Source organism: Brachyistius frenatus, unplaced genomic scaffold (assembly GCF_029030835.1).
Source record: "Brachyistius frenatus isolate BFR_SWC_R1_liver_20210118 unplaced genomic scaffold, ASM2903083v1 Contig_74, whole genome shotgun sequence".
NCBI classification, from domain to species: domain Eukaryota; kingdom Metazoa; phylum Chordata; class Actinopteri; family Embiotocidae; genus Brachyistius; species Brachyistius frenatus.
In genome coordinates this window covers 1,722,366-1,742,631 of record NW_027210673.1, presented here as the reverse complement: position 1 = coordinate 1,742,631, position 20,266 = coordinate 1,722,366, and the positions used below count along the sequence as shown (strand labels likewise).

Genomic DNA, 20,266 nt, shown 5'->3' with positions numbered 1-20,266 from the left:
CATGCGAGTGCAACTTTCTCCTTTTTCTGTTGAATGGCTGAAACTATATGTTGTACTTGACTCTTTTTGGATTATCACTATAACTAATATGATATAGCCTACATGAGAAAACCGCTTCCTGTACACAACCATCTAGGGAAAAAAATGCAAGTTGTGGATATTTTCTGTGGAATCGATAGATTGTCCAGGATATCTGAAACAGCTCATTTTAAGTTCACAGAGCCTAAGGAGACATGAAATGATCAATTATTTAACGGCTCTTAGATTTATTTAATAAGAAGATAACATTGTGACAGTTTCTCACATTTAAATAACAAGCAGATGTTTGCCATTTGTGGTTGATAAATGACATTATAACTCATTTTATAAAATATCAAAATAGTTGGCCATTCATTCTGTCAGTTCACCAATCAAAAAAAAAAAAAATCATAAAAAAGAACAGAAGTATTTCACATCTTGAGCAAGCGGTCCCTTTTATTTCTGGTATACTTTGGTAACAGCAAAACAGAATACTTGAAACAAATGAAATGGGAAGTGAGTGCTTTGCTTCTGCGGTGACACCCTTGATGGCCCTTAATTGGAGTGTTGTTTTTTTTCCTGTGTTGCAGCAGCGCCCCCTGCTGTACGCTGCGGAGAAAGACGCGAATTTGAATTACCTCTGTCCCCTGAGGGTGGCCGTTGCGCGTGCGCACCCAGTGTAACAAGATGGCGGAAAGTACGGAACTGAAGGTAAAGCTAGTCCCTACATTAGCTTGATAAATAGAGGTTTGACACGCTGAGATTTGACTTTCAAATCGATAGCGCGGAGGTTACTTGACATAGAAACCCGTAGACTATTGTTATCAAAGCATTTAATCACAAAAGAGCAGAGCGGAACAGACCAGACAAACAGTTAGCTGGCTGGCTAGCTCGCTAGCATTAGCTTTGTTATTGTTGCCGACGTTTCGTGTCTCTTGTCTCTGCGGCTCAACCTGCAGATTGAGCCCGTGTACATCTTATATCAAAGATTAAAAACCCCACGTCATTGGCAGCGTTAGAAACCCGACTGCACTAATACGTCAGTCACGTGACATTATCGTCAGATTCACGGTCCGGATCACAGAGTCTCTCCTGACGGGACGTGTCTACTCTCTGGGACACAACCAGCACTTTAACTTGTGTTATCGTTACCTGCGACACGTGATGTTAGTCCGCACTCACTGGAGGTCTAATGTAACCCGTGTTGAAGGTTGTTGTTTTGTTGTTGTTGTTGTTGTTGTCGTCCAAACACACGAGATAAAGTGAATCTGAACGCAGGCTGTCTCCTTTCACCTGCTTCTGTTTTTAATAATGGTAATTACTTGCTAATTGACAAACAACACTTGGCATTGTAATTAATTATTAAAGCGTTTTCATTTCTGATCTGCTCTCCTGCTCAACTAAATATCTGCACTACGGACTCTCCTCTCTTGCCACAGTCAATCTGATTTTTTTTTTTATAGTTGTGAAGCTTCACCGGTGTTTAACTTAAACTCATGAAAAGAGTTCAGCCCGTCTCTTGATTGTATTGAGGAGTACCACACGTGTTGACTGGCCAGACTGAACGCATCAGCAGGATGTTTACAGTCACCAAAATATTTACTTTTGTAGTTCATTGGCTTCATAATTGGGGAGTTTTTAATGCTGACATTGCTCAATGTGTGTTTGACGCCACACCGCACATTTAACTACAGCTATCCGCAAGTAGGGACATCGGATTACCACACAGAGTGAACATAAGAACCCAAGTATCTGGACAGCGTAATGTGACATGATCCGTTGATGTTACCCCTTGTGGAATTGAAAATGTTTATATTTCAATCCCTCCGTGTCGCAGAGATGTTTATTCAACTCTGTTGACGTCGATAAGACTTTGTTTGAGTGTACTGTAGGATGTTTTTTTTATTTTTTATTTTGTTGAGAACATAAAGAAAACCTGTGTCATGAGACCGTACCGTGTTCAAAGATTTCCGACAACATAATAATGCAGTCTGTCCGATATCTGTATCAAACTCAACACAATATCGCAAACTACTTGGTTAAACATCGCCAGAGTCAAATCAACGACTCTCTAACGCTGCCTAAAGAAGAAATATCTGGTGTTATACAGTGAACCCTCGCTATAACGCGGTTCACTTTTCACGGTCTCGCTGCTTCACGGATTTGCATCGTGCATTGAAATCACATTACGACTATATGTAACGTAGATATATTTAATGTCCAGTTCTATCTATTTCAATTGTAAAATAAAGGTTACTACTTAACGGATTTCGCCTATCACAGTTTCTATTTGGAACGTAACCCCCGCGAAAAACGAGGGTTCACTGTATTCCATTATTTTATAAAAAAAAAAAAAAAAATAACCATGTTATATTGTCCACACCCTGATGTGGATTTCTGCTTCTATCCAACAGGCTGTTTCTGCCAAAGTCATCTCAGAGTTGCCGTGTTTGTTAAATATATTCTATGATGAGGCCTTTGATGTTTTGGGTTTTATGTTTTGATTGAAAATCAATTGCAGCCAGACAAACAAAAAAAACAAAAGAAAAAATTATTTTTTTTAGTCTTCCTGTTCCAAGCGCGTGTGAGAAATGAAATTGTTATGGGTGTGGGTAAATTGCGAGCTCGTGAAGTATTTTCCTGTTTAAAATTTGAAGCAGACATGCATTAATAATAATCTTTTAAAGTGCGAGGTCGAAATGAGAAAAGAAACCTTGCTTTTTAATGATATCGGTTTAGTAAAATGTGTTTTTCACATTGTTATAGACCATTTTTCTTCCACTCTTCGTTTTTCACCAGCAAATGGTAATGAGCCTTCGAGTTTCTGAGCTCCAAGTGTTGTTGGGATATGCAGGCCGGAATAAGCACGGGCGCAAACATGAACTTTTGACCAAAGCTCTCCACCTACTCAAGGCTGGTTGCAGTCCCGCAGTGCAGATGAAGATCAAAGAGCTCTACAGACGTCGCTTCCCGACCAAAATGGTTTCGCCAGTGGACTTAGCGATTCCCAGTGTTCATTCTCCATCCAGTCTGCCCACTGGCCTCGCCCAGCTGGGATTTGACAGCCACGGTTCCCCGTCACCGCTGCTGCCCGTCTCTCTACTCGGGCCGAAGCATGAGCTGAGTCTGCCTCACCTGCCCTCCGCCCTGCACCCCGTACACCCCGATGTCAAGCTCCAGAGATTGCCCTTCTACGACGTGCTGGACGAGCTCATTAAGCCAACCAGCCTGGGTGAGTCTACAGCTTCGTGCTTGGTTGTGCGTGCAATGACAACACTTCTTCTCCCTTGTGCACATACCGATGAAGTATTGTGACCACCTGAATCACGACATGCTCGGTAAAAGTTCGTTGAGTACGGAGTAATATCTGTAGTTCTCCCCGCTGACTCTCTGTTTGTGGTTTCACTTTCGTAGCTTCAGACAACAGTCAGCGGTTCCAGGAAGCGTGCTACGCCTTTGCATTAACACCGCAGCAAGTTCAACAGATCAGCAGCTCCATGTAAGTGAAAAAGCTCCCTGGTGTGTTCTGTCTTCAGCTGTCAAAGAGATGAGGGGGAAGAAGAACTCGTACTGTGAAAGCATTGTCACTCTCGCACACTTTGACGATTAACTGCTCAATACAATGAGACAGAAACTGAGTAAAATGAGGTATTAATAAATACTTAAACTGTTCTGACCAGCCTGACCTGACTTCTCTTTAAATTCTTCAGGGACATATCTGGGACCAAATGTGACTTTGTAGTTCAAGTCCAGCTAAGGTATGTGTTACACACTCTTTGTTTGAGCATCTGCTGTAAATCATCAGTGTTTTTGTTGTTAAGTGAATAGTGGGTCTGTTTTTAGCTTCTGTTTTTTGAAGCAACCAGAAATAGCAGTGTCCTTTGAATACCACTCTCTTGTCATTTCACTTTCTTTTGGTCTTAAAGCATATCTGCATATTTTAGAAATGTCTCTTTAGGCTCTAAGAAGTTAAAAACCCTTGCCTACGTTTTAACTTGAACATACAACATTTGTTAGCTTACAGTGATAATGAATGACAAAGATAAGAGTTCAAACGCATTACTGGGAGGACAGGTTCTGAATTATAAAAGGAAGAATGCAGGGCATGTTTGTCACCCAGTTGCTCAGGCTTTGTTTGTATTCACGTTGAACTTGAGACACTTAAAAGAAGAAGAGAAGAAAAGCCTTACAGTACAGTTCAAATTTGGACACAACCGAACAATCGGGGCAAAGTACAATATAGATAAAATCTTGATTCAGATCAGTTTCACACCTAAACATTCCTGCCTAACAGGGTCACTTTTATTTAACTTGAGAAAGAATACCTAATGACATAAAAAGTGATGAATGACATCCTTTAAGCAATGCTCTCCTATATCATAGATGGAGGTGGCTGTACTTGACACAACTGAAATGGTAAAATAAGCAAGCAAGCCAACCTTTTTGTGAAACTGATAACTTAACAGAAACACATTGCTTTTGACATTTGCCCTTCAACATTTGGGCGTATCATCTATGTAACTCATTTCCTCCGTCTTCAGATTTTGTTTATCGGAGACAAGCTGTCCCCAGGAAGACCATTTCCCCCCCAATCTGTGTGTGAAGGTGAATGGAAAGCCCTGTAATCTCCCGGTGAGTGCACTCTGTCTGGTGTCTTGTCATATTTTAAATGTATTATACGTTACTGATCCTTTTTGCTGTTTTGTCTGCAGGGATATCTTCCTCCCACCAAAAATGGAGTTGAACCAAAAAGGCCCAGTCGCTCCATTAACATAACGTCTCTTGTCCGACTCTCCACCACAGTCCCCAACACAATTGTGGTCTCGTGGACATCAGAAATTGGGAGGGTAAGAAGAGCACTGGATCACGATATAAAAGAAAAAACTTTATCAAACAGGTGTCAGAGCCTGTTTTAACAAATGTCCTCTGACGCTGTGAGGAGGTCATGAGCTGACTTTATTTGCTCTTCATCTCTTCTGTTGCCAGAGTTTTTCCATGGCCGTGTATTTGGTGAGACAGCAGTCGTCTGCAGTGTTGTTGCAAAGACTACGGGCCAAAGGAATTAGGAACCCCGACCACTCGAGAGCCCTGAGTAAGTCACCACTTCAGTTGGTTGTAAATAGATAGAACTTCCTTTGCTGCTGTCTGTGAGCAGGAAACTTTAAAGATTATCATATGAATTAATTTGTATTTTAGCTCCTGTACATAATTTTGGCATTTTTCTCGTAATAGTCACAGCAAATCAGAAGTCTTAAGGAACTAAACTTAGGATGTAAAAAGGAACTAAGTTCTAAAAAGCTCCATAATTCAATTCAGTTTGATTTATATAGCACCAAATCACAACACCGGTTTTTTTCATGGCACTTAACACATTAAAGTCCTTCCAGCAGAACTTTACAATATTATACAGAGAAACCCAACAATTCAATACTTCCCACATAAGCTAGGAGGGAAAAAAAAAAAAACCCTCCTCTTTAAGGGAGAAAAACCTCCAGCAGACGGAAGGAAAAACTCCCTCATAACAGGAAGAAACCTCCGACAGAACCAGGCTCAGAGGTGGGCGGCCATCTGCCTCGACCGGTTGGGGTGAGAGGAGAGCAGAGAGAGAAAAGGACAGCATAGATCCTTGGACGTCCCTGGAAATGTTTCTTTGTTCCTTCCACTGCAGTTTTTTTGGTTTTGCCTGACCCCTAACGCCTCATATTTCCTTCGTCTTTGTATATTTGTGTAGTTCACTGTATGTAGACCTCTACTGTAATCGCAGAGGGATATTTCTCTTTACAAAAGTTGTATTCGGTGTGTTTCACAAAAGAGTTATAGAGTTTTTGGGAGGTCATCTTCAACAAATAAACACACTTGGTGTGTAATGTTCAACAAATCGCACTGCATGCTTGTATTAAAAAGTTGTAACAGTTGTATTTCAATTTTGTGTTTTGCTTCTTCCCTCTCACAGTCAAAGAGAAGCTGACGGCTGATCCTGAGAGTGAGATCGCCACCACAAGTCTACGAGTCTCTCTCCTGTGTCCTGTAAATACTTATTACCACTGTCATAATTTGTTATTTGTGAAAAGTCAGTTTGCAATCAAGAAATTAAATCATCATTCCAGTAAAATCCAAATTTTTCAGTAGCCAGGAACTATATTTAAATATGCAGAGAGACAACAAAAAGTCAAAGAGGTTATACAGTGTTGGGGACTGTTTCTTCCGGGGTCATACTTCTTACTGAATACTGACTTTCTCCTGCAGTCCCGAGTAGTGACATGTGTCTTGTGTGTCTTTTGTTTTAAAGCTGGGGAAGATGAGGCTGACGATCCCTTGCCGGGCATTGACATGCTCACACCTTCAGTGCTTCGATGCTACACTTTATATCCAAATGAATGAGAAGAAGCCGACCTGGGTGTGTCCAGTCTGTGACAAGAAGGCACCGTATGAGCACCTTATTATTGACGGGTGAGCACAACACTGATTTATCGGATATTCTCCTCCTAAGATGGTCTGGTTTCCAAATGTGACAGAAGAAATGTGTATTGTTCCCTTACAGCTGAAATATGTGATGTTTTTGTTATTATTGTAGTGTTTATTGTGTCCATTGTTATCGTGGAATGTGGTCAGAGTTGCTCTCCTTCCTCTGCGTTTTAGAAATGTTTATTTGTGACCCCAAAAAAACCCTCACAGATCCTCGATGTTGGATTAAGTCCTCTATGTTACTGACCAGAAGGCCCCAGCAAAAACACATGGGGTCGTCGGAATAAAAAGTAAAACCTGGCTTAATTTTAACATCACACATTACCCGTAGATCACGTTTTAACAGGATAATTATGCAGTCAACTTGCCAATTGTCGAGATGAAAAATGCGCCATCTGATAAGCATTCAAATTTCTGGATGTCTTGCCTCAAACAGTTTTTTTTTTTCATCATATTGTTGTCTGATGGGCACCTGAAGCAATACGCCCCTACTGTTTGACACTGTGCTGTTTCTGGTCTAAATGTCAGGACAGTATCAGTTGTTTAATCTAATAATATCATGGTGGCATTAAGTCTGATGTGTACTGTGTTTTAAGTGATATTGAAGTACTGAAGTTTATGTGAATAGTATTGAAACGACTGCTGGTGCTTTCACAGGTTGTTCATGGAAATCTTGAATAGCTGTTCTGACTGTGATGAAATTCAGTTCAAAGAATGCGGAAGCTGGGCGCCCATGAGGTCAAAGAAAGAGGTGCAAGAGGTGTCTGCTTCCTACAATGGTGTAGACAGCGGTATGTAGCTCGCAGGTTTCGCACTGTTACAGTTCAGTTTTCAGATGGATCTGTGAGCACAGTGTGAGTTTCCTGTTATTTTGTAGATTTGTCTCGAACAGAACCACACGAGCAGAAACGGTCATCTCATGACAACAACCAGAAAGTGGACGTGATCGATCTGACACTGGACAGCTCCTCGGAGGACGAGCTGGATGACGAGTCGCCTCCTAAAAGGCCCTGTCCCTCGCTGTCGCCTGTCTCTCCACCTCCAAGCAAGGGGTATGTCTCCAAACTACAAAACAGGAAGGGGCCATAAACTCATTTATTTCTGCTCTGTTGGGTTGCCTCTTTTATCCCTGACCTCCTGTGGCGTTGTTTCCTCTCAGAGTGCTGAACCTGCACAGCCAGGACTCGCCTGTGACCAGAGCTCCCAGCATGCCGTCTGTGGAGACCAGCTACATTCCTCCCCCTCCACCTCTTATTCAGGACTACCGCCACTACTATCACACAACCAGTGACCTGCCAGGTAGACCTGTCAGTTACCATAAAGGATAGGTTCAGATTTTTTTTTTTAAAGCATTAATAGCTCTTTGGCATTCTGCTCAAACTGACTTGTGAAGCCATATCTCTGTAGTGCAGCCACACTGAAAGGAAGAAAAAAGTGTGTGTCTGTTAACCACAGTGTGTATTTCTGGAAATAATCCATTCTAAAGTTTAGCTGGAGATAATATGATACTTAAGCATACTGAATTAGCCAACATATTTAGTTATCTATCAAAGTTACAGTCAGTGTAGCACAAAATTCCTTCCCTTTATTTCCACAAACAGTGTTTGCTTGCTGAGATGTGCTGAAGGGATTATGTCCCGATAGTTGCATGCAGGTTCGTTGCTGAGGCAAAACACCTGCAATGAACATATCACCTGACTACCAGGATGAACACGCACACCAGGCCTTTCTGCTGAAGCCCCAATTTTACATAAGCTGCGTTTTAGCATTGAAACATGACTCTGGATTTTGTCCCTGATGTTGTACAGTGTAGTTAAAAGGGGAGATGCTTCACTGTGTGGACAATGATCACATTAACCAGACATTCACTGTGTACACAAGTCATGCAGGTGTTGTCTGAAGACAAACTTGACCAAATCCAAACAAACCTGCTTTTGAACGCAGGTGTTCTTTGTTCGATAAATCACTTTGTAACTGAATATTGTCATGTATTTTTATCCGGGAGGAACTAAATGGAGTCTTTTTCTTTTTCTCACAGATCTAAGTTTCTTCTCCTTCCTCCAAGGCGACAATCAGGTACAGTTACTCCGACACCTGGAGTCTTATTCGTCAAGTATCTTATCCTACTGCCAGGAATCCATCTAAGTAGTTCTACAAGTTTCTAGAAATCTAGAAAACAAGTTTCTTTTGTAAGAGCAAGTCACAGAGCTCATGTAGACAAATATTTTCTAGAGAAAACATGGTGGTGCCTGGCATCAACACAATGTGCATATCTTTAGTGTGATATGTTTTCTCCAAAAACTTGTATCTACTTCCTTTGATTGGATAAATGTCACCAAGTCATCCATTGATGGTTGTATAATTCTAGAATTGGCTATATTTGTGCATTTATTTCTGTAAGTGTTTGGTATTTTATTGTTATTGGCATCTAATGTACACTTGATGACTTAATGGCACTTCTATTCTCACGTCATTGAGATACTCAACACCTCTAACTTCTCGCAGTCTTATGCTACTTTTAAAGCTCAAATGATTCGTGGATTATTCGGCCAACGTCTTAAAGTTCAGACCGACTCTTATTTTCAAGAGGTTCTTCCAACTCAGCCAGTTACCAGCGACCATTAGTGTACATGATGTTGTGCGAAACAGCCCCCTGAACTTGTGCTGCTGTACGGTATGTTAGGCTGTTGAGTAACAGTCACTCCTCTCTGTCTTGGTAGCATTACAACATGGTGATGGCAGCCGCAGCAGCTGCGTCGGCGTCCGCCTCAGAGGACCACGACCTGCTCCTCAACCGTTTCCTCCCCTACGGCTCCTCTCCGATGTTGCGGGAGCCGCCGGGAACCCCTGGGAGCAGCACGCTGGCAGCCACCAACGGAGGCAGCAACAGTGGCAGCACCAGTAGTTTGGTGTCTTCCAGCAGTCTGCGGGACCGCGACAAAGACAGAGACAGGGACAGGGACACCCACGCCAATTTAGGATTGTCGAGGTCCTCGGTGGAAGCCGCAGCAGCAGCAGCCATTTACGGCTCCATATCTGACGTTATCTCTCTTGACTAGATCCGTGCGGAACTGAGAGACAAGGGAGACCTCGAGAACGGGAGTTCTTTGTAAATAAGGAAGAGGAAGATGAAAGAATACAGTGCTATGTACAGAGAGGAAAATCTATTTTCAATTTTACTTATCATATGTATATAAACTTAGGACGCTTCTTGTCCGGTGAGTTACTTCAGTTGATATTTTTCTGTGAATACTGAAGACTTTTTCACGCCTCTTCATGTGGTCCTTTGATTATATTGTACCTTTTGTACCTGGTTTTTACAGTTTTGTTTCAATATTTCATGTCTATGGCATTATTTCAGTATACATGCACAGAACCGTATGAGGTGACACATTATGGAACATGATATTTAGAATATAAAGAAAATGGGCATTGTTACAGATGTACAAAAGACAAGTCACAGCAAAACAGAAGATATGTAACACTTTCTTTATTTTCTAAGTGGCATCATTTCTGTCAAGATGTTTTGACAGGAGAAAGATCTGGCCATTTCTGCCATCACTGTAGATGTTATTCTGTAAGACATTCATGCTGTGGTCATAATTTTTAAGGAATTATTTATGATGTAAGTTATGTTGGATGTGTGTTTTTTTTTTTTTTTTTTTAAAGAAGCATTCCCTATGCCTCTAGGAACTGTTGCCACTAGAAATGCAAAAGAAAATCCTAGATCCTTTTGTTGTAATAACTGCACTCTTTTTTCCTGCTAAATTAATATGAACAATATTTTATTATTCAGACCGTACCTGAAACACATACATTGGGAATATGTTAGTATGGTAAGATCAGCCTTTTCCAGTGTGTGAATCAATGACACTGGTCCTGGAAGCACCCACAATTGATGGACATCTAAGATTTACAGTATTATGTATTTTTCTTTTAAAGTAGAGCTGTTTTATTTCACAGAGAAGTGTCCAGCGGACACATTTCTGCTCCACTATGAAGACGAGGCTAGTTTCTGGTCCACTTGAAGTTAATCCTTTAATTGAAAGGCTTAAAAGTGTTCACTGAGTAAAAGTGGGTTAATTACATTTCATTATGTCTTTATTGTATTGATTTTAGCACTTGCTTTTTTTTTTTTTTTTCCTCCATAAAGTCTGTGGAGCAGTTGAGCGCGACGGTTCGCACTTAAAGAGTAGTTCTCTGATTTGCGTGGCTCGGCTTCTTACCTGGAAGCTCACCTGTCTTGAGTGCTATGCTGTATCTTAGTGAGGCCACAGGACGCACAGCCTTTTATTTTTTGGTGTTCCGTGTATTTGCAACAGCCTTTAAGATAACTGTGATAGCTTCGTCTTTGAGTGAATCACAACATGCATTTTGGCCCAGAAGTTGAAAACCATTGAAGTTATTATTGATGCCTCTCCTCCCTTTGTTTGATTTCTTTTGACCTGTGCTTACGATTAGGATTATTTATTATCATATCTATTTTCAGCATTTGTTTGATTCGTGGGTATGCATTGCTGTCATTGTATGTGATATTTCTTTTGTAATTATATGATTAATGCTATTTAAAGATGTCATTGTTGCTTGACATGCATTGTAACATTTTCTGTTTCTGTCCCGTTTTGCTATCAGATGATGTCAATAACTCAATAGAAGCTTTGATCATTTTGAACGGCTACAAGGTCTATTGTGCTGTTTGATATTTGTAAGAATTAAACCGATACAAGAAAGTGCATTCTTCGTAGCTGGTCTGAGGACAGTCCTGATTCAGCTCCACGTGTCCCTCTGTTACAGGATGCAGCAAAGAGCATTAAACACAGGTCAGTTTTGAGAACGTTCCCCAAACTACAATAAAATACTCCGACCCTGCAACATGTGCACCTGCAAACACGTTAACACCTGTGAATCCTGGAGAGCTGAAGTTTCTGAAGCTGCGGACTCTTTATTAGGTGTCTCACGACTCAGCCGGCGAATACAGCAGCTGCTACACCTAAACTACGGCTATTACGCGTGGACACGTAAACACCACACCTACACTACACCTTACACTTCGATAGATAAATTAGGAGTGTTGTTGTGAGAGCAAGTCATATTTGATGCTGCAAACGCCCAAGTCTTCCACGCAACTCTTTGCTTTTTGTTTTGCCAGGAAGTTCCTTTTCTTAATGCACACCGATGATTAAAAAAACTTGACCAGAAGACAGAAACGCGGAAGGTAAACGAGACAATGTCACTAATTGGACTGGAAGGTTTGTTTTAAATATCCAGTGTAAAAAAAAAAAAAAAAAAGATGGACATTATCTTCAGGATACATTCATTACAAACGAGCCTTGAGATGTTTGTTTTAGACTTCTCCACCGATGCGATCCATCAAAACGTTATTTGCAAAAAAATAAGAAAGGACATTGATATTAATTGCCCTTTTGCAATTTTAGTAGGGAAGCAACAATAGACTTGTTTTGGGGCTTTTATTATACTGTTAGTTGTTGGAAAGACTTTTCCCATAATACTCATTGTAACAATATTTTAACTATTCAAAGTGTGTGCTTTTGTTTTTTTTTATAATGTCAGCAGATCAGAACAAAAACAATAGTATATCATGAATATCTTTTATTATCTCAGCAACATGTTACATTCACTAAAGTAAATTTTATAACAGAAAACCTTTATTCAAAATTTTAATAGATGAAATGCTCCAATACATACAAATTATTTCACACTCTATAAACCCCCGAAGCATGAAACACCTTAACTGTACATTTGTCCGAAGTGCTTGTTTTTCTTTACAAAAAAAACAACAAAAAAGTGCCCACAGCCATGTATTCATGTATTGTTCACATTTGCAATAAAATGTATAAAAATATATATATATTTAGTGCACGCTTGGTCGCAGCCTTTCTGCGTCACCCCCGTTGGTAAGTAGCGTCACCCCCGTTGGTAGGCAGCGTCACCGCGTTGGTCATGACGTTTTTAGAGAGCGGCGCCGTTGCAGATTGGAATGGGAGCTGGCGATTTTTCCCATATTTTGATAGTTTAATCCGTGAATGGCGCCGAAACAGGACCCGAAACCTAAATTTCAAGAAGGTAACACGCCGCATGTTTCCCGCTGCGCCGGACCTGCGGCTGCAGCCGCTGCTGGAGCCGCTGGAAAGGTCCAACCATGTTAGCTAGCTGTCGATCCGAAACAAACGCCGCCGCCTGTCAGCTAGCGTCGTTAGCTTTTCATTGTTGTTGCTGTGAAAAACAAAAAGCGGGTCTCCGTCCATCCCGTCTGCCGGTTCAGTTACTTCTTCGGTTTTGTTTTTGTCGACGTCGTTTCATTTAAAGCGACCGCGACGTTTTGTGGTTTTGAACTTCAGCCGCGTTTCAGCTCGTTGAAACCAGCGGCTTCATTCATGCAGCGCTAGCTGTGCTAACTGTTAGCCAAGCCGGACTGTGTTGACCAACCGTCGTGTGCGTTACGTCATCGTGTGCGTTACGTCATCGTGTGCTTTACGTCTGCAGCTCTCTCTGTGTGTGTGTGTGTGTGTGTGTGTGTGTGTGTGTGTGTGTGTGTGTGGGACCGTGTCAATTTTTTTTTGCTCCCAAAATACGTCACGTGTTGTCATCTGTCAGTTCATCAGTAAATATTTTATAACTGTCAAATGCTTTTTTTTTTTTAATTTTTTTTTTTAGTGAAGTTAAACGTGCATCACATCCCGATATGATGGAGCTGAGTAGGAGTTTGAAGCAGAAGAGAGGATTAACTCGGTCCCCCCCCCTTTTCTTTTCTTTCTTTTTTTTTTTAAAGTGTGCAGGAGTGTTGCTGGGCGATATGTTGACATGTTGTCACGCTGTGACACGAGACTGTCCACTTGTCTCGTGTTTTGGATGTCTTTGTCCTGGTTTTAAAGGCCACGTCACAGCAATGTGATGTCGTGTCCTCAACTTACCATACTTATCTACCTGCTCTATAATTTGCCTTTACCCGCTTAGTCGTTATTGCCACGTTTGCTAATGATTTATTCACGTCGATTTATTCGTGTAAATCTCTTGTAAAAGCCCCCAGTTATCGTCTCTTATGACATCCACATCACGGTGTTTGATTGTGTCCATATCGCCCAGCTTTACGCCGGGATAAGTTCATGAAGTCACGTCACTCCCATCAGCCTGTGTGAAGTCCCACCTGCTGCTAAAAGCCATTCATGAATCTGAACTTCCCTGTTGTTGTTGGATATCTGAGAGAGATCAGTGTTCAATCATTTAAATTCACAGAGTAATGCATGCTGATCTTTTCATTGGCTTTAAAGTTTTATTTATTTTATTTTTTTTAATTGTTGTACATGGACTACTCGCATGCTGATTTTAATCGACCAACACTCTGTTCAGGTGAAAGAGTGCTGTGTTTTCATGGGCCATTGCTCTACGAAGCTAAGGTAGGCTGCCTTAGTTAGCCTGTCTCTCTCTCTCTCTGATCATGTGATCCTCTTCTGTGTTTCTGATCTGTCCATGTTTTGACAATGAATTCTGCCTCCCTTTGCAGTGTGTTAAGATAAACATCAAGGACAAACAGATCAAATACTTTATTCATTACAGTGGGTGGAATAAGAAGTAAGTGTTCGTCTCGGATGCATCAAGATCGACATCTGTGCAGTAAATATTTCACAAGTGTTTGACTTGTCTTTGTTGGTGTTTTTTTTCTTCCAGCTGGGACGAATGGGTTCCTGAAAGCAGAGTACTTAAGTATGTGGACAGTAATCTGCAAAAACAGAAAGAGCTTCAGAGGGCCAATCAGTAAGTCCATTCTCTCATTATTATTTTTTTTATCACGTTACTTTTTGACAATGTTACTGTTTTCAAATTCCTTATGACCAAAGTCGGCAGACAGAGCACACCTCGGCAAAGTTTTTCATCATCTAATATCAATGGAACATATTATTTTACATGGTAAAAACACGGTATGCATTCCTAGACGTTTTGCTCTTATTGCACACTAACCTTTCATTGTCATTATAATCTGACGGCACTCCTGAAACGAGAACAAAATACAGATGCCGGGTTTCCAAAAATATCGAATAATAAACTCCCTGCAGCCTGTGTCCTGAATTCTCCTGGAAACACATTGACTGACTTCTGTATAATTGATGTATTCTTAAGTCACTGAACTTATTTTGTTTTCTTATTTTAGAGACCATTATGTAGAAGGAAGAATGAGGGGAGCTGCGCCGAATAAGAAGATACCTGCTGCATCGCAGAAAAATGATGTGTGGGTGCTTGTTTTTCATGCCATCTGCCAAACCGCTTTCTTAAATTATTACGACGTATAATGTCTTGACTTATAATCCTTTTTTTTTTTTCGTTTTGTAGGAAAACCAAAAAGAACAAACAGAAGAGTGAGTATATCACGATATTTACGCAACTAACCATGTTCAATTCCATGAACTTAATTCTTTCAAATTATGACTGCAGGCTTTGTGTCAACATTGACCATAGAAGTTGTAAATAGTCAAGAATGACATATTAGTGTGTGTGTGTGTGTGTGTGTGTGTGTGTGTGTGTGTGTGTGTGTGTGTGTGTGTGCGTGTGTGTGTGTGTGTGTGCGTGCGCGCGCAGCTCCAGGAGCAGGAGAAGGAACGAGTTCAGGAGGAGATCCAACCCATCCACCCCGAAAGAAGAGAGCACGTGTTGATCCAACTGTGGAAAGTGTGAGTTCACGAAGTGCTTTCAGGAACGACTTTCCTGCTTTGATTTGCCAGTTAATGTCAAATAAGACGCGGCTGCACCGACGGCAACCGAGTAAAAAGTCGAACACTCGGCGGTCGCAGCTGTACGACGAAAACCACAACGCTCCGATTCCTGCGACGTGCCCGAGCCTCGGACGGAATCGACCGGGCGGGCGAACATTTTGGTGAAGAGCTTCTCGGTGTTGCTCAGTTTTTAAATCTGTTCTCGTACGCGCAGGAGGAAACCTTCATAAATCGAGTCGAGGTTAAAGTGAAAATCCCGGAGGAGTTAAAACCGTGGCTCGTGGACGACTGGGACCTGATCACGCGACAAAAACAGGTCAGTGACTTTGGAGTTTCCACGTTTTCGCAGCACTTTATTCATTCGTATTTTCACACGTATTCACACGAGAAACATTTGCGGTTATTTATTTGCCTGTTTGGGTTTTTCTGCTGTCCGTCCTCAGCTTTTCCACCTACCTGCCAAAAAGAATGTCGACGCAGTCCTCGAAGATTATGCAAGCTACAAGAAATCAAGAGGAAACTCTGACAGCAAGTAAAAAAAAACTCTTTCTTGTCATTTTCTCTTACAAAGCTCTTGTTGATGAAACATGCGATGCAAAAAAAAAAAAAAAAAAGACATGCTTGTTATAAAAGTGTGTGTGTGTGTATATATATATAATATAAATATATTTTCCTAACGACTGTTGTTCTCGTCCCTGCTCAGGGAGTTTGCTGTGAACGAAGTGGTTGCTGGTATCCGTGAATATTTCAATGTTATGCTGGGGACACAACTTCTCTACAAATTTGAGAGGCCTCAGTACGCAGACGTCCTGGCCAACCACCCAGATACGTCGATGTCTCAGATCTACGGCGCTCCTCATCTACTCAGACTCTTTGGTAAAAACACTCGCACGACATCCCGCTTTTGTAGCGTCTTGTAGAAATAAGCCGCGGCAATTAAAACGCCAAGATGAGACCGATGTGACGCAACCTCGATCTTAGTGTTAAAACGGACGGTGGTTCTGTTCAAGGTTTTGGGAATGATAACCGAGGACGTAACTGTCGACAGCGTGGAGCCCGGAAGATGTCAGGGGGCCCGACGCGAGACTGTCGCGCTCTGCTCATCGCACAGTTTTTAGGGAAACCATTCAACAACGTAACTTCAGTCTGATTGGAATACGATACTATACAGTGGGTACGGAAAGTATTCAGACCCCTTTAAATTTTTCACTCTTTGTTTCATTGCAGCCATTTGCTAAATTCAAAAAAGTTCATTTTATTTCTCATTAATGTACACTCAGCACCCCATCTTGACAGAAAAAAACAGAAATGTAGAAATTTGTGCAAATTTATTAAAAAAGAAAAACTGAAATATCACATGGTCATAAGTATTCAGACCCTTTGCTGTGACACTCATATTTAACTCACATGCTGTCCATTTCTTCTGATCCTCCTTGAGATGGTTCTACTCCTTCATTGGAGTCCAGCTGTGTTTAATTAAACTGATTGGACTTGATTAGGAAAGGCACACACCTGTCTATATAAGACCTTACAGCTCACAGTGCATGTCAGAGCAAATGAGAATCATGAGGTCGAAGGAACTGTCCAAGGAGCTCAGAGACAGAATTGTGGCAAGGCACAGATCTGGCCAAGGTTACAAAATCATTTCTGCAGCACTCAAGGTTCCTAGGAGCACAGTGGCCTCCATAATCCTTAAATGGAAGAAGTTTGGGACGACCAGAACTCTTCCTAGACCTGGCCGTCCAGCCAAACTGAGCAATCGTGGGAGAAGAGCCTTGGTGAGAGAGGTAAAGAAGAACCCAAAGATCACTGTGGCTGAGCTCCAGAGATGCAGTAGGGAGATGGGAGAAAGTTCCACAAAGTCAACTATCACTGCAGCCCTCCACCAGTCGGGGCTTTATGGCCGAGTGGCCCGACGGAAGCCTCTCCTCAGTGTAAGACATATGAAAGCCCGCATAGAGTTTGCCAAAAAACACATGAAGGACTCCCAGACTATGAGAAGTAAGATTCTCTGGTCTGATGAGACCTAGATTGAACTTTTTAACGTTAATTCTAAGCGGTATGTGTGGAGAAAACCAGGCACTGCTCATCACCTGCCCAATACAATCCCAACAGTGAAACATGGTGGTAGCAGCGTCATGCTATGGGGGTGTTTTTCAGCTGCAGGGACAGGACGACCGGTTGCAATTGAAGGAAAGATGAATGCGGCCAAGTACAGAGATATCCTGGAAGAAAACCTCTTCCAGAGTGCTCTGGACCTCAGACTGGGCTGAAGGTTCACCTTCCAACAAGACAATGACCCTAAGCACACAGCTAAAATAACAAAGGAGTGGCTTCGGAACAACTCTGTGACCATTCTTGACTGGCCCAGCCAGAGCCCTGACCTAAACCCAACTGAGCATCTCTGGAGAGACTTGAAAATGGCTGTCCACCAACGTTCACCATCCAACCTGACGGAACTGGAGAGGATCTGCAAGGAAGAATGGCAGAGGATCCCCAAATCCAGGTGTGAAAAGCTTGTTGCATCATTCCCAAGAAGACTCATGGCTGTACTAGCTCAAAAGGGTGCTTCTACTCAATACTGAGCAAAGGGTCTGAATACTTATGACCATGTGATATTTCAGTTTTTCTTTTTTAATAAATTTGCACAAATTTCTACATTTCTGTTTTTTTCCGTCAAGATGGAGTGCTTAGTGTACATTAATGAGAAATAAAATGAACTTTTTTGATTTTAGCAAATGGCTGCAATGAAACAAAGAGTGAAAAATTTAAAGGGGTCTGAATACTTTCCGTACCCACTGTATATACCATCTTTCCACCTGCGCACAACATTTCTGATTTTGAGTCATTGTCTACTTTTAAGTAACTACATTTGTCTTGATTGAAATGTTCCAAAACTTTTTTTTTTTTTTTTATAAATAGGCTGGTATTTCTCCCCATTACTTGGCCTATTTAACGTGGTCGATGTATTCTCAGAAGTTACCCAGGAAGAAGGCATGCTGGGCGATGCCGCTTTGTTTGTCCATTAATCTCGCTCTGTCATTTGGGATCATTTGCATCGACACCTGTATCCATGGCAACGAGAGATAAAAATAAGACCGTCACTGGCAAAAACGAGACGGCGTCTTCAGCTTTTGTTGACTTAAACTAATAAAAATCAAATGATCAAATTTGACTAAAAGTCACACACCTTTCTGTAAAACGGCTAAAACTAAATCGATATCGAAACAAAAATCGACTGCACGGCGGGAAAGAGCGGCTCCTCTAAAAAGGCAGCGCAGCACCTGCTTATCGAGCAAAAACAAGGCAGGGTGTGCACACCGATGTGAGGGTCTCCCCTGTGACTCGTTTCAGAAGTTGTAGACGCGAAATATGATTTCACCTGCTTTAAAGCTCGATTACATCACCCTCGCGCATTAAAAGAGAAATATTCTTACAAGTGTCAACCAGAACTGCATCAAAAAAAAAAAAAACTCAAAAAAACAAAGAGTAGTTTCTTATCTGCTGCTTTAATTTAAACGCTTGAAGTTTCCTTCCCGCGAGGTATCCGTGAAGTGGGAATATTTCAGCTTTTGCAAGGTTATTAGAAATGAGAAGGCGGTCGGTGGTCACGAAGGTCTGTTAAATTCTGTCATTGTTTGGTTTTGAAAGTGAGAATCGGAGCCATGCTGGCGTACACTCCCCTGGATGAGAAGAGCCTTGCGCTGCTGCTCAGTTATCTACAAGACTTTCTCAAGTGAGTATTCGCACTTCTTTGAAAAAGGCTCCTGGAAATTTAATCCGCAGCAGAAATGAGTAAAAAAAAAAATGTTGCTCCTTTCCAGGTATCTTGTAAAGAACTCTGCATCGCTCTTCAATGCAAGTGACTATGAAGTTGCCCCTCCAGAGTACCACCGCAAAGCAGTTTAAGGTTTTTTATTTTCAGATCCGAAGCCTTTGCGTGTTGAAGTTCGGAGACGACACTTTTACCCGTCGAAAGGATGTGATTTCACAAAAACGCCTTTGGAGAACGGATTGTGCGAGATCTGTCGATTTTATTATGGAAGAATCAGAGCGAGATGTCACACTAATCCATGGACAAATTCATTTTCTTTCATGTGGAAAGCTGCTGAGTACGCTCTTCCTGTATTGGTATGTTTTTGAATACCACTTTTTAGTTTCTATGATACAGTATATTTTTTTTGTCCGATGTTCACCAACACCTTCTGAAAAAAGGATTTCGTCATGGTTATCGTTTTGTTTCCTGTTTGGACTTAGATGCTGGCTAAATTTGTCTTGTAGGCTGTCATCATTTTCTAATAAAAGTCTTTCATTCTCCAGGAGGTGGTCCGACTTTGCTTTGAAGATAATTCGATATCAAGATCGAATCTGATGTCCGTCTCTTCATATTATGTTGTTGTTGTTGTTGTTGTTGTTTATATACTGTTCTAAGCAGAGCATTTCTCTCTTAAACCCAAGTTGCTCCATAGAGGACCTGTATTTTTTAGTCGTTTAGGAACTTCACTTAATCAGGAGTTAATTATTTAAATTGAAGACTGAAAATGCCTTTTTATCTTTAGTGATTTCAAGTGAAATGTGTATCAATTTAAACTTGTACTTTGAGTATTATCCATTTGGTGGTACTTTACACTTCTACTCCACTATATTACAGAGGAAATATTGTACTTTCTGGTTTACTACATTTATTTCACACTTCTGACAATTTTTTTGGAATGAAGATTTGACTGCTTACACACTGATGCTTCAGTATTAATGATCTAATAATGTCATACATAAGTCAGAGGGGCAAAACTTTTACTTAAATACTTTAACTGTATTTGGTTGCGTATTTGTCACGTCAGAGTTTTATTTGTAAAGGAGTATTTTTTACTTTGTTGTATTGGTACTTTTACCAACGTACTCGCTGATATTTTAGTAGAAATAATTCCACCTATTGTTTTGAACTGTTGCATCATTAAGTTAGTTGCGACTCCACTCATTCGTTCCTTGCCATTTATATTTTATCGTTTATGTGTAACATTAAGCTTGTCTGGTGATCTCAGCTCAGCTGTGTTATC

At 41.1% G+C, this 20,266-nt stretch overlaps 2 protein-coding genes across 4 annotated transcripts; both read left to right on the top strand.

Moving 5' to 3' along the window:
• The first annotated feature begins 662 nt into the window (after window positions 1-662).
• pias1b (protein inhibitor of activated STAT, 1b) lies at window positions 663-11,216 on the top strand. Of its 2 annotated transcripts, none has more exons than XM_069708306.1 (14): window positions 663-729; window positions 2,818-3,250; window positions 3,433-3,517; window positions 3,729-3,776; window positions 4,560-4,650; window positions 4,731-4,865; window positions 5,005-5,110; window positions 5,972-6,045; window positions 6,308-6,468; window positions 7,141-7,274; window positions 7,376-7,535; window positions 7,643-7,782; window positions 8,522-8,559; window positions 9,204-11,216. In XM_069708306.1, exons 1-14 carry the CDS (start codon window positions 706-708, stop codon window positions 9,540-9,542), a joined length of 1,968 nt encoding a protein of 655 aa, XP_069564407.1. In that variant the 5' UTR covers window positions 663-705; the 3' UTR covers window positions 9,543-11,216. The 2 variants fall into 2 exon arrangements, with proteins under 2 accessions (XP_069564407.1, XP_069564406.1); XM_069708305.1 differs by having other exon boundaries at window positions 7,361-7,535.
• A 1,226-nt stretch (window positions 11,217-12,442) lies between these two features.
• On the top strand, window positions 12,443-19,528 carry morf4l1 (mortality factor 4 like 1). 2 transcript variants are annotated; one of them, XM_069708303.1, is made up of 12 exons: window positions 12,443-12,567; window positions 13,852-13,898; window positions 14,006-14,073; window positions 14,170-14,256; window positions 14,651-14,728; window positions 14,830-14,855; window positions 15,076-15,167; window positions 15,424-15,525; window positions 15,653-15,741; window positions 15,913-16,085; window positions 18,861-18,945; window positions 19,034-19,528. In XM_069708303.1, exons 1-12 carry the CDS (start codon window positions 12,528-12,530, stop codon window positions 19,116-19,118), a joined length of 972 nt encoding a protein of 323 aa, XP_069564404.1. In that variant the 5' UTR covers window positions 12,443-12,527; the 3' UTR covers window positions 19,119-19,528. The 2 variants fall into 2 exon arrangements, with proteins under 2 accessions (XP_069564404.1, XP_069564403.1); XM_069708302.1 differs by lacking the exon at window positions 12,443-12,567 and having other exon boundaries at window positions 12,574-13,898.
• The last annotated feature ends 738 nt before the right edge of the window (window positions 19,529-20,266 follow it).